Raw genomic sequence first — 14,550 nt, forward strand, 5'->3', positions numbered from 1 at the left:
CACATGTCTACTGTACCTTTGACCTTTTTCCTGTCTGTCCAAAAGATTGCACTGGCCGCTGAATGGTGAGCACAACAGAAGAGAATTTGCATTAAACGTCAGGTACTGGCGGTGTAAGGCATTTTGGCGTGCACAGTAGAACGAAAGCAATTTCATGGTGACTGTTAGTTACAGGATAATCCATCCCACAAGGAAATGCAAGAACATCCAAGACCTTACTACTGGGATTGGACGTGCAGTGTGTGTGTGTGTGTGTGTGTGTGTGTGTGAGACGTTGCCAAATCCTTGGCAAGAGTTTTGCCTGGACACTGAAAAATTTAGCAGACCTCAGAAACTGTCATGGTTTGTGAGACGGACCATGCTCCAGACACAGAGAAAAGGTTCTGCTTCCTTACCTATTCAGTTTTGACAGGTAAGGAGGCTGATAAAATAATCTGAAATTGAAATTTTAAAACATTTGCTCATCTGTATCAGCCACCACAGGTAATGTGCAGTTTCTAAATGACAAGGCTGCTACTGAGCTGTTATTCAATGATACCTCCATCTTTAGGGAGCATTGTTATGCTTACAGATGTTGAACTAATCCATCTTTGGATAGGTTAAATTAACCGTACAATTAAGGTACAATTAGAGATTTAGACCTGTTCTACCCCAATGTGAAAAATGTCCTGAAGTGTCATGTCAAAACTACCGTTTTTGTGAACCATAAATCCCTGCCCTCCATTCAATTATATCTTTTTCCTGCTCCTAAGGGGAGAGACTGAATCACTGACTATAATATTTGTAAGCACTTTATAATTGCTCCCCTTCTTACTTAAGAGTGCTTGCAAGGAAAATCATATGGAAGCTTCATATATACGCTCTTGAATTCAACAAACAGTGTGAAATAGAACTGTTCCTAGCAGATGCTTAATAAAAATGTGGAAACCCATACATTTATTCAAGAAAGTGTTCGATTCAGAATGAGAAATTGCTTCAGCCACATTTCCACAGTACAAAAATTAGGCATGAGTTTCTCCATCTATGTATTGTGATGGATAATCTATAAATATCTGTTAATTCTCCTTCCACACTTATCGATCTGCTGGCACATAAGAACTAATGATAATACTAAAGCAGGCTCGTTAACAAGAAATGCTAGCCAAAACTCCAAGTAGCCAGCAGGCTTGCTGAGTAAATCCTGGGTATTAACCTCTATTTTAGTTCACAAAAAGATCACTGAAAGAAGAACTAAGAAGTACAGAACATTTTTCCTGAGTGGGCATGCAATTTTGCAGTATACAATAAAAAGGAAAAAAATACCAAATGCTTATCTAAGCATAACATGCATGGTTATAGCTTTTTTAAAAAACCTCCCTCTCTCTCTCACACACACACACACAAACGTGCAAATAATGCGATCAAGGATATCTCAACACATTAGAATAATTAAAACCAAAAAGAAATTGTTTGTGATTCTTATGCTAGATAAAAAGAACAGCTTTATACTTGGGTGGACTATGCTTATATTGTGGCACATCATTCATATCTGCATTATACAGGATGAACACTGATGGTTCTGGAGTCAGCAACAAATGCCCATAAATACTGGATATGCTTCTTGGCATCTCCCACAGGCTCTGTCTCTAATAATTAAATTTTATTCTGTTTTAAAAATTGAACTGAAAAAAGATGCATGGCTTGTAGTTGCTCTACCATACTTCTCTTCCTCTCATTTCAGATGGACCTGTTCTCCAAAAAACTAAGGAAGTAGAAGTAGCAGGAAGCCTCTTTTAATCCAATCATACCAGCTATCGAAACAAGCAAGCAGGCAGTTGCTCGAGACAGCGACAATAGGCCTGAGGAGGGCAGTTGGTAATGACCTAGGGAACAAGGAGGGAGAGCACAATGGAAGGGAGAGCAATGTTGAGCGACACAACTGCAGGAACAACCTTTTTTATTCAGGCGCCCTCAAACTGACAGCATACAAGGGCCTCAACAGAGTTCTAAATATTCCTTCACCATAACCAGACTCATACCTGGAGAATTTCTTTGTACTACAGGTAGTCCTCAACTTACAACTCCAATTGAGCCCAAAATTTATGTTGCTACGTGAGAAATTTGTTCAGTGAGTTTTGCCCCATTTTATGACTTTTTTCTCATCACGTTTGTTAACAAATCACTATAGTTCTTAAATTAGTAACCCGGTTGTTAAGTGAATCTGGCTCCCCCATTGACTTGGTTTGTCAAAAGTTCACGAAAGGGGAATTACATGAACCCGGGATACTGCAACTGTCAAAAATGTGAGTCAGTTGTAAGTCAAGGACTACCTGTACTGTGCTGTAGCTTAAGCCTGTCAGTCACTGTTTTACTTGTAAATAATAAATAAATTTTTGCTTTTTGCCATAGGGCAAGTAAAAGGATAAGTTACAAAATAGTGACATTTCTCACAATGATCTTTCTTCTGATTTTACACCCTTTCTCCCTTTTAAATTTTCTCATGCTTATCTCTCGCAATTATAGAAGAAAACAAAAGGCAACCAGATCTCTATTTCTCACACTTTTAATAGTTGATTTGCTCTGATGCATCATTAGCAGGCTCAGCCTGAAAACAGAAGCTTTTTGGTATGCTTATGATATAAAACACCTATGCCAAAAATTTAGTTGAAAACAAATCTAAGTTTTTTTACAGAAGATATGAAAATTATTACTGGAAATCAAACCAAATATGTTCTTGATCTATGGTTACTGGAGCAAACAAAAGCCTCAATCTCTCTCTAGGCAGGAAAAGGTGAATGATTGAATTCAGACTGCACTACCCATATTGTGCACATCAGCAATCTGGTTTCCTAGCCTGGTCTCCATGTTCCACAATTGCTTTGATGGGCAGCTTTCCCTAATATTTGTTTTTTAAAATGAGGCTTATTTAATAAACCACAAGTCCCTGGGTCCCCACAATTTACAGAACATAAACATAGTTTACAAACAACTATTTTAAATTATAGCCATGGTGTGGTTTAAGTTGAATGTATAAATCAGGCCCGTGATCTGCAACAATGGTCATGTTCCTATTGACTGAATCTGTCCCATTACAAGCAGATGAATTTAGCAGTCTTATAGTACTGGTTCCATTTTCAATACTTTTTTGAGCATTCAAACAAGCAAAGGGAAGTCATTAGCCTGGAGAGACTACAAAAAGTCATTTACTCCCTGGGGTAGATCATATCAATTAGATATTAGATAAAAAGCTGAAAATACAAAAGTGGTTATTTGATATCCTTCGCTTTAGAGAGGGACTGCAGAAGACAAATACAATGCTACCTCCAAATCAATGCGAGTTTAAAAAAAAACCTCATGTAAAAGCATCAGTATCAACTAGTAAATTCTAAAAAAAGAGAGAAAGATTCATTAGCTCAGGGAACTAAACTCCCTTCAGGAATTCATGCAGGCATCGATATTACACAAAAACATCAACCTGGATACAAAAAGAAAAATTCTGCTGCAACACTAGACATCATTGATAAGGATTAGAAATTAAAAAAAAAAAAAACTTCATTAGCACATTTAGAAAGAATTTCTGTGCCCAGAAGTGGCAGACAGTGTTATGAGTTCAGTAGACTTTTAGGGTTATTTATAATTTATTATTTTTTTGAATGAAAGCAAAGTTAGACTAATTTCTAGAACTAATCCCACAGCTTCTTACTAAGACAAAAGCCAATTTCAGGTTTCACCCTTGTTTTTATAAGGCAGTGTTTTTCCATTTTAGCTGTTTTCAGATAGGGCAGATTTCAGTGCCCAGAGTTCTCCGAAGTGTCCATCTGGATTTCAGAAGTCCTCACCAGGAATGGAGCTCATCAAAACACCATCGAAGTAGCCATTAAGTCATAGGGTTGGCCTCACCAGAATGATATAGTCAATCATTTGAACACAACACTGCATATCTAGCTCACAATTACTGCAAGAATCGGGATCAAGGTTTCAAAATCAACCCTAAATCTTGCTTTTACTCTATGTACTTGTTTCCTGGGGAAAAGACAGTTTTTACTCACCGAGACAGCAAATAATGCAACTCCAAAGATAATGGCTCAAAGCAATAACTACTATCAAAAAACAAATGGAATCAATGAAAATGCATCTTGCTTGACGCTGCAGCGTCCATCAGTTACACAAACTTAAGTGGTCCCTTGTGCCTATAGTTATGTTAAAAAACATTCAGTGTTGACATCATTAAGGAGAAAAATAACTCTGTTCCTATATCCTACATATAATGTACCTGCCTCTATGCCCAAAGCAACTAACAAAGGGAACACGTTACAGTAACTGTATAGTTTATATAAGGAACAGATAGCCTTTTGAAGGAGGAATTAAGTTTTTCACTTTGCAAATAATTTCGCCTATCGAATAGAGAATTTTCTATCAAGAGAAAACTGAAAAGCAAAAACAATTGCTTCTCTCATAGCACTTCATCTCCAGTGAAAGTTACCTCTGAAGTACAGTTTTCCCTAACAAGAATGCTCTATTGTCACATTAGTTAAAAATAGGATCGGGCAAAATAAATATCCAAGTGCCACAGTAATAGAGGTGAAAGGACCAAATAAGATAACCACTTTTCACATTGCTTGCTTGCGCACATGTCAGAGGCACTGAGGTACTTTCGGGTTGAAAGGATTAGCTGGTGACATCACTGTTGCTCAGGAGACACCCAGTTCTAGGGCTCCTTTCATGTCCCCAGCAGGAGCTGGAGTGAAGGATGGGAGCTTAACCCTGTCCCATAGCAGCACTCAGGTCTTGAACATGGGCTTCCTAACCTCCCACTTTTCACATTAGTAATACCCCGGGCAAGGCATATGTATTTCTTTATGGCAGTGGTTTCAACATAATCATTACAAGGCAAATTTATACCTTAATGGTATTTATTGGTAACAGATGTTCCACAGTGCCACAAAGCCTTCCTAATTCCAACACTGAAGCTTCTCAAATATAGGTAGTCTTCTCTGAACATTTAGGATTCATAAATAATTAATCTATATTCAACTGTCTTATATGTCAAGTTATATAGTACAATATAGGTAACTTCTGTTATTCTCTCTCTCTCTCTCTCTCTCTCTCTCTGTGTATATATATATATATGTGTGTGTGTGTGTGTGTGTTTTCTTAAGTTTTCGCAGGTACTTACATGTATGGTATTCAGCTTTGTTTGGGTATTTTTCCATGTCATTATATGTATATGTATGTATATGTGTGTGTGTGTGTGTGTGTGTGTGTGTGTGTGTGTGTGTGTGTATATAGCCTTCAGCTTTGTTCGGGTATTTTCCCACGTCATAGTAGTGGTGCTTTTAAAGTTGTAGCAACGTTTCAGCAGAATCTCATCTGCCATCATCAGGCTTCTGTATGTAAGTACCCGCGAAAACTTAAGAAAACACACACACACACACACACACACACACACACACACACTGCTCAAAAAAATCAAGGGAACACTTAAACAACACAACGTAACTCCAAGTCAAACACACTTCTGTGAAATCAAACTGTCCACTTAGGTAGCAACACTGATTGACAATAAATTTCACATGCTGTTGTGCAAATGGAATAGACAACAGGTGGAAAGCGTAGGCAGTTAGCAAGACATCCTCAATAAAGGAGTGGTTCTGCAGGTGGTGACCACAGACCACTTCTCAGTTCCTATGCTTTCTGGCTGATGGTTTGGTCACTTTTGAATGCTGGCGGTGCTTTCGCTCTAGTGGTAGCATGAGACGGAGTCTACAACCCACACAAGTGGCTCAGGTAGTGCAGCTCATCCAAGCTGGCACATCAATGCGAGCTGTGGCAAGGTTTGCTGTGTCTGTCAGCGTAGTGTCCAGAGCATGGAGGCGCTACCAGGAGACAGGTCAGTACATCAGAAGATGCGGAAGAGGCCGTAGGAGGGCAACAACCCAGCATCAGGACCGCTACCTCTGTTTTTGTGCAAGGAGGGATAGGAAGAGCCCTGCCAGAGCCTTGCAAAATGACCTCCAGCGGGCCACAAATGTGCATGTGGATGCTCAAATGGTCAGAAACAGACTCCATGAGGGTGGTATGAGGGCCTGACATCCACAGGTGGAGGTTGTGCTTACAGCCCAACACCGTTCAGGACGTTTGGCATTTGCCAGAGAACACCAAGATTGGCAAATTCGCCACTGGCACCCTGTGCTCTTCACAGATGAAATCAGGTTCACACTGAGCACATGTGACAGACGTGGCAGGGTCTGGAGAGGCCGTGGAGAACGTTCTGCTGCCTGCAACATCCTCCAGCATGACCGGTTTGGCAGTGGGTCAGTAATGGTGTAGGGTGGCATTTCTTTAGGGGGCCACACAACCCTCCATGTGCTCGCCAGAGGTAGCCTGACTGCCATTAGGTACCGAGATGAGATTCTCAGACCCCTTGTGAGACCATATGGTGGTACGGTTGGCCCTGGGTTCCTCCTAATGCACGACAATGCTAGACCTCATGTGGCTGGAGTGTGTCAGCAGTTCCTGCAAGACGAAGGCATTGATGCTATGGACTGGCCCGCCCGTTCCCCAGACCTGAATCCAATTGAGCACATCTGGGACATCATGTCTCGCTCCATCCACCAACGCCACGTTGCACCACAGACTGTCCAGGAGTTGGGGGACGCTTTAGTCCAGGTGTGGGAGGAGATCCCTCAGGAGACCATCTGCCACCTCATCAGGAGCATGCCCAGGCATTGTAGGGAGGTCATACAGGCACGTGGAGGCCACACACACTACTAAGCCTCATTTTGACTTGTTTTAAGGACATTATATCAAAGTTGGATCAGCCTATGGTGTTTTGTTCCACTTTAATTTTGAGTGTAACTCCAAATCCAGACCTCCATGGGTTGCTAAATTTGATTTCCATTGATAATTTTTGTGTGAGTTTGTTGTCAGCACATTCAACTATGTAATGAACAAAGTATTTAATAAGAATATTTCATTCATTCAGATCTAGGATGCCTTATTTTTGTGTTCCCTTTATTTTTTTGAGCAATGTATGTATGTATGTATGTATGTATGTATGTATATGTATGCATATGTATGTATATGTATATGTATATGTATATGTATGTATGTATGTATGTATGTATGTATGGTATTCAGCTTTGTTCGGGTATTTTCCCACGTCATTATAGTTGTGCTTTTAAAGTTGTAGCAACGTTTCAGCAGAATTGATGACAACTGTAATGACGTGGGAAAATACCCGAACAAATGATGATGGCAGGTGAGATTCTGCCGAAACGTTGCTACAACTTTAAAAGCACAACTATAATGACGTGGGAAAATACCTGAAGAAAGCTGAATACCACACATATAAATACCCGTGAAAACTTAACACACACACACACACACACACACACACACACAATCAAAAATCATGAAATAATGCAGAATTCAAATGTAATTTCTAAAGAAACATATCAACAGTGAACAAAGAAGACTTCCAATTTTGACTTTATATCATTAAATAAAAAGATATCAGGTGTACATTCTTACTATTTTCTTGTGTGTCTACTGTCAAATAGAAATTCAGCATAATTCTATTTATTCAGAAGTCATCTCACAGCTTTAGATGGGATTTTCTTTTTAATAACTATCTCAGGCATGGCACGCATAATAAGAAACTTTTTTTTAAAATGATCTGATTATGTACCAATGTGAATCTAAAGCACCAGTAAAACAGTTTAAGCCAACAAATTTAACTTCTGGAAAATACAGAAACAGCTGAATTGATTTATGAAAGATATTATGGACTATTGATAGATGAAGGCATCAAAAATGAAGTTGCCTTGGTGACCAAACACCTCTATTTTGTTTTCATGCTGAGCTGCAGAGATAATCAAAGCCTCTGAAGGAGAAGCTTTGAACTTTTATTAAATTTTATAGGAAGAGAATGGGACAAAATTTGAATATAGCTGCACTAAAGAAATATTAGAAGCAATTTTAAACTCAGTAATAAATCAAAAACAAGATTATACCACAGTGGTCCCAACCTTTGTGGCTTGGCGACCCAGCTGTGGGGGCAAGTGGGGAACCAGGTCGTGCAAAGCAATGGGTCAGTGCACATGCGCAGCTCGACTTGCATGAGTGGCAGACTGGTGTGCATGCACATGCACACATAGCTTGACTGTAAGGTTAGGTGTGCATGCACATCAGCCCACTGCTTGTGCGAGTCAAGCTGTGCACATGCATGTCCGCCGCTTGTTTGACTTCAGCTGCATGTGCACGTGTGCTCTGGCTCGCTGCTCGTATGCCCTGGTGTAGGCCATGGTCTAGTAGTGGGCTGCAGCCTGAGGGCTGGAGATTCCTGCTATACCAGATAAAATGAGTCTTGGTTTGCACCACAGTTATTATCAAGGAAGATTGACAGTGTGTTATGGATAATCCCTAAGATCAGTAGTCCAATATAGCCAAACACCTGGACTCCAACCAGATGTGGTATTCAGCAGGTTCTGACCAGTTCTGGAGAACCGGTAGCGGAAATTTTGAGTAGTTTGGAGAACCGGCAAGTACCACCTCTGACTGGAGATTTTACAGTATCTTCCCCCTGTCATGCCCACCAAGCCACGCCCACAGAACCGGTAGTAAAAAAAATTGAATCCCATCACTGACCCCAACACAAGGTAATATTGTACTTTGAAAAACTTTCTTTGACTACAATTAACATTGTCCAAACATTTAGACAAAGAATAGTGACCTAGCGAATATTTTGTAATATTATATTTTTACTGCATAAATTACACATAGCACTTGTAACTAAGATCTATTTGCAAAGACACATTTTTAAATATTTCTGTGAACAATTTATAGGGACACAGACAACAATGCTATATATATCTACCTAAGATAAAGCCCGATTGAACAAAATGGGGACTAGGTCTTAGCAGGTATCTTTGCGTATCAGTGGTAATTGGGGCAAGAATTTCCACTACTAACCAATGCAGTCTATAAAGCGGGTGGGTGCTGTGGCATGAATGCAGGTATATGGGAGGGGGGGTATGTTGTAGCATGAGTGTGGGCGGGTGTTGCAAGCCAATGTGAGCAGATGCCCACCTGGAGCTGCACTTGTCCTGTTGTTCCTTGGGGGAAAAAGCACTGGGAATGAGAGCAACTTACCAGAGCAATTTGTGACCTCCTGCCAGCTTCTCCACTGACTTTGCTTGTGGGTTAGCTGGCGGGAGAGGTCGCAAACGGTGATCATGTAATAGCAGGAAACCGTAACTACTTTAACTGGAAGCCTGTTGTTCAAATTGCGATTGTGTGACCGCAGGTCCATTTGTAAATCTGCCTTATTCAGCACCTTTCTCACTTTGAATGGTTGTTCAATGAGTCGTCATAACCCAAGGACTATCTGTATTTTGCCTCGCTCCATATCTATCTACCTGAATACTATGCTTTCGAAAATAAGCAATTTGCTCTGCTTCTTGTATTTCTAACTCATTATCATGACTGGAAAGTGATTTTTTTAAATAAACAGATTAGTTTGTAGTTTAACTGCTATCGAGCAATAGAACTGCAGAATTTGAGATTTGCTATTGCATTCTGAGAATCAGAATTTAGAGAAAGGCAGGTGGCAATTCTTCATTGTAAAATAAAAAGTCATTTTCCAAAGATAAATATTATGCTTACTGAAATGGCATGTAACAAAAGGCTCTTCAGGAATTAAATAAAAGAAAAAAAATACTCATTCATAGACCCTTGCATCACTACCAATATATTGGGAGGAAGAAGTGGGGAGAAAAAAGGAAAGTGTTGATAAAAATGTTGGCAGCGTGGATTCCAGAATACTTAGTTGTTGCTGCTTAGACATTTTAGCAATGACAGCTCTTTAAAAAAAGAGGGGAGTGTAGTATTTACCAAAAAAAATTTTGTTTACACAGGACTGTTTGGAAAGAAGGTGAAGACTCTTCTTAATTGCACAGGAGTATGGAAAAGATCAGAAACCACAGGAGGTGCTCCTCATCAACCTTACCTTCTACATGGTCTACCACAAACTCCAATATTTTTTCTAAAACCAATGCAGAATTCCAGAAAACTTTAAGGAGGTTAAGGAAAAAAATAGATGTTTGTCTACGCAAACAAGACAAAGCTGCAGAATAAAAGACTGTTATACAGAAAAGCAGAAAGTAAAAAGGGAAACAATCAAAGCAATCACAATTAGCCATTCAGGGTTTTAGGAACAATTCTCTTTGGATTATTCACTCAATATTCTTTTGAAGAAATGCTGAAACCAATTAAATTAAATTGCTTTGGTTAGGAATAGCAACTCTGAAGTACAAAACTTAAATTCAACTGAAATTAACGAACCTGGTTTTTAGTTTTAAAAAACATGTATTTCATATTTGAAGTGAACGCTTATCAATTCCACATATTTTGGACCTCTAATAGTATACTAATATGATGACTCACCAATACAAAATATATATTGCTATCAACAGGCCCATCTTTCCCTTCCGAAAAATGTACACCCATATTTTCAGACCTACTTAAAAAAATTAAAAAGCACAATAATAAGAAAAGGATAAATTAAAGCAAAGGTGCCAACAAAAGGGAATCACAGTTCATGCATTTTAAGAACACCATAAAACTGACTCAAGCATAATTAAGAGACACCGTATTTTCTTCTATGTTATTTATTTGTAAAGATTTTTATCCTGCTTTTTGTTCACAGTGGCCTACACTGTTTTCCTTCCTTCCATTCAATATACACCACACCAGGATGAAAAAACAAACAAACAGATGGGAGACATTTCTCTTACCTGTACATCATTTTTATTATCGGTACATTTTTCAACTTTTTCTGCTTGAATTTGCTCTTGACTTTCTGATCTTACGAAGTGTTCCACTGCAGTACTGTCTTTTATTTCGGCTTCTGAACATTTCATTGTATCACCTTCCTCCTTTACTCTAATCATATCAGTCATCCTCATTAGAAAGGGTTATTTTAAAAATCTAAAGGAAATATGGAGCCTGGGAAAAGAGAAGGAAAAGGAAGAATAGGGGGTACCATCATTAGTATCTGCATTAACCCATTTCAATAATACATGAACAGATCAGTTTCAAAAAGCTGTTTAAAAAGATTTAGCTATGAACTCAGAATTGTTCATTTTATTAACAGTCACGAGCAAAAAAATATTTGCAAAAATCAAAAGTAACATTCAAACGTAGGCAATATTACACTTAACTGACATTTCAAATTGACGTTTTGAATTAGACTTAGGAAGTATCATTTCTTTAAATACCAACTATACATTATGTAAATGAAAACAGAGAATTATGTCCAGACTTATATATCTGCATGTGGAAGGACAGTATTTCTTCAGATATGCATATATGCTACTCAAACTCCTTGACTTACAACTGGTTGTTTGAAATTATCATGGTCTTGGAATACAGCCCATAAAGCACTTCCGGTCTTTGTAAAACACATGATCACCACGGGGTGATTGGCAACCCGTTCATGTTTATAACCAGCTGCTTTGCACCCTGCGATCATGTGATCACCATTTATCATCTTCTCTGCCTGCTTCCCCAGAAAGTCAATAGGGAAGCCAGCAGGGAAGGTTACAATCTACCGCAGCCTGCCATGGAGCTGAGATTCCCTCCCAGCAGGCAGCTCTTTGCCGGGAGGGCATCTCAGCTCTGCCTGGAGCTGTGATTCTGCCCCCACTTGCTAGGCAGATCTTTGAGAATGAAAGGGCTGCCTACCAGGACAGAATCTCTGTTCCTGAACAAAGGCTCTCAGCAAGACTATTCACCAGAAATAACTCAGTTCCATCCAAGGACTAAATTTGGGTCACACTGATCCTATATAAGGGGAGCAACATGCTTCCCAAATCCATTGGCAACAACTCCCTGTTCACCTCACCATCTTGTTCCTCAACTCCTTCAAATCTTTTGCTATTAGAGTTCTGTTTGAAAATAAGATAAAAGACTTACCTGTGCGTCTGTGATTTCCTGGGATGGGATAGGACATCGGGATTGTGTTTGTTAAGCGAAGTAGTCACATGGGTGTCTCACTTAACAACCACTTTGCTCAACGACTGAGATTCCAGTCATAATTGTGGTCATAAGTAGAGAACTTACTTGTATTCAAGTCTTGTTAGAAGGCAATTAAAAGCTTTCCAAATCCTGATTTGAAGGAATACTTGTAGTTGAGCGTACCAAGTATTATTGGTTCTATCCAATGCAGCAACCCTACACATATGTTGTTAACTCAATAATTCAAGTAAGTAGAGTGTGATTTATGGATCTCTGGCTGTTGCCAATTAAAATAAATCTGTGATAATTATTTTTGTTAAAAAATAATTTTGAGTAGAAAATAGTGAAGATACAAATGTGTCTAAAGTACCAACTTTCAAAGCAAAGAGGAATCATCACTGTTCTCACAGTAAAAATTATAAACGTTGGGATGTGGCTACCTGCACAAGTTGTAATATTTGGGATCAAGTAGTATCTCTGTTATAGTAATACCTCGACAAACGGTACTACAGATTTTGCAAAGATAAATCATTATTTATTTCTAAAATATTGAACTATTTGTTGGTTACACATTTACATTTTTAAGCCCTGCAGGCTGCGGTTTTAAACGTAATTACTAGAAAATATGAGTTCACAGAAACCTTTTGGAAAAGAGTTTCAGATCTGCATTGTAAACAGACATCCTCCTTCTATAAGGCCACATAAGCAATTAAAGCCTTGGTATTACTTGCCTGGTGTATCCTGTAGATCTGTGATTGTGGTCCCCCACGAAAATAAAATAAAATAATCCAAGGATCTTTTTCACAGTCGTCAACCAAGATGTCAGTTGTAATGATCCATCTGGAATCTGAAAGGTGTCCCATGTCCTTATTACTATTGGAGACCCCTGGGCTGTATTATACTGTTTGGCATCAGCAATACCATTCCTTTTAGACACCTAAAAAAAATGAACAGCTGAAATTTTGGGGGGAATTTTTTTTTTAAACTCTACTTAATTTTTTTTCCCATACCTATTCAAAGAAAAATTCTACTTAATACTGTATGATTTTCACAACTTTTCTTCAGCAGTCTTTAATATATAACTTGCAATTCATTATAAATATCAGTAATACTTACAGAAAATTGGGCTGGAAGGAGTTAGTGAATTTAATTGAAAATATTGTTCTTATTGTTGAGATTCAGACTCTGAATCTCAGGTAAAGACATGTGTTGTATGTTTCAATTTAAATAAGGTGCTTTCAGAAAGGGCTTACAAATGCTACTTCCTTCATTCTTCACTTTCACATATTAAGTGGCAACTCATAAAACATTTTCTATACACATTTTATAGTTGTCAGCTGAGTTAGTAAGACATCAGGGGTTGAAGATGATTTGAGACCTTTTCTTTAAAAACCAACATTAAAAAATGTTTAGCTCTAACCTAAATGCAAAATATGAGATTTTACATCACTACCTGCATGGATCAAACGGAGCTGTTCTATTTAATCTGAATATAAATTTTAATCACGATCCTGAAAAATATAGTACAAGACTTCCATAACCATTTCAAGACCACATTCTGGAAATTGGCCAAAATCCTAAACTTTCAAAACTATACAGAGGAAAATGATGCACAACAGAAAAAGAAAAAGAAAACTGCTACTGTGGAATTTTCTTCTTATGATCCATGAAAAAGATCACTTACTGTCTCTTCCCTTTCAAACAGTTGTACCTATTAGAAATCATAAAACCTAATTTATTTTGTGGGGATTAAGAAGAAAGATGAGAATAATCTCATGATATACCATCTATGTTAGAAAAAACATGTATGTATTCCTTGAAACAGAAAAGAATTCAACTATGCATGGTAAATTTTTATAATTAATTGGGCATAAGCAGATGACTGAAAGTCTGATAAATTCAACTGCTGAGGAGATAATAAAAATAAAATAATTACAAGTAACTGATACAATTTGCTGATTAAAGGAGATGTATGAGATGACCAGGATGATGAGCGTGAGGGAGGGGTCAAGCGTGTCATCAGTTTGGAGTCCCTTCATGCCCACAAGAGATCTAAGTTCATCCCTCCTTTGAATTCCGTGGACTCTTCTACTGCCAATTTGCTTTGATTTTTAGCAGTTCAGATTCTTGCAGTGAGAGTTAGGCATGCAATAAACCTGTATATTAATTTAAACCGCCTTGACTGCTGATTTCATGCACATGATAGTAAGTTTTAAGCTTATGGATTCCATGAATATTCTTAAACAGATTTAAAACATACTGAATAAAAAACATATCAAAAATAAGGGTGGGGGGAATCTACTTGACAGCATGAGGATCTCAATTATTAATAGAAGAACTTGTCTAGAGGAAAATAACTCTTTAATGTCTCATAACTGTTCAATTTTATTTTTTCTCTCCTTTAAAATATCAGATTGATTTCTCCCAATTTGATGTAAATGCAACTGAAATCCAGAAGCCATCATTTATCTTGAGAAAAACAATGAGATCTCTAACTGCCCAAAAGCTAATTTCCTATATTCAAATCTACCAAATCAGATTACTTTATATACT

At 38.2% G+C, this 14,550-nt stretch overlaps 1 protein-coding gene across 2 annotated transcripts in view; it reads right to left on the minus strand.

Annotated features, from left to right (window-relative positions):
* R3HDM1 (R3H domain containing 1) overlaps nt 1-12,865 on the minus strand; it is a 66,147-nt gene extending 53,282 nt beyond the window's left edge. Inside the window, exons 1-3 of one of the 2 annotated variants that reach the window (XM_087950109.1) lie at nt 12,729-12,865; nt 10,776-10,986; nt 17-58 (exon numbers count right to left, since the gene is read on the minus strand). In XM_087950109.1, the coding sequence (XP_087806235.1) occupies nt 17-58; nt 10,776-10,946 (213 nt within the window). In that variant the 5' untranslated portion in view covers nt 10,947-10,986; nt 12,729-12,865. The remainder of the gene's footprint in view (nt 1-16; nt 59-10,775; nt 10,987-12,728) is intronic. The other variant, XM_026665374.2, reaches the window with a different exon arrangement.
* Nucleotides 12,866-14,550: the final 1,685 nt, after the last annotated feature.

The sequence above is a fragment of the Notechis scutatus genome, chromosome 1 (genome assembly GCF_049901735.1).
Source record: "Notechis scutatus isolate UNSWTSFEM ecotype Mainland chromosome 1, rNotScu1.2, whole genome shotgun sequence".
Taxonomy (NCBI): domain Eukaryota; kingdom Metazoa; phylum Chordata; class Lepidosauria; order Squamata; family Elapidae; genus Notechis; species Notechis scutatus.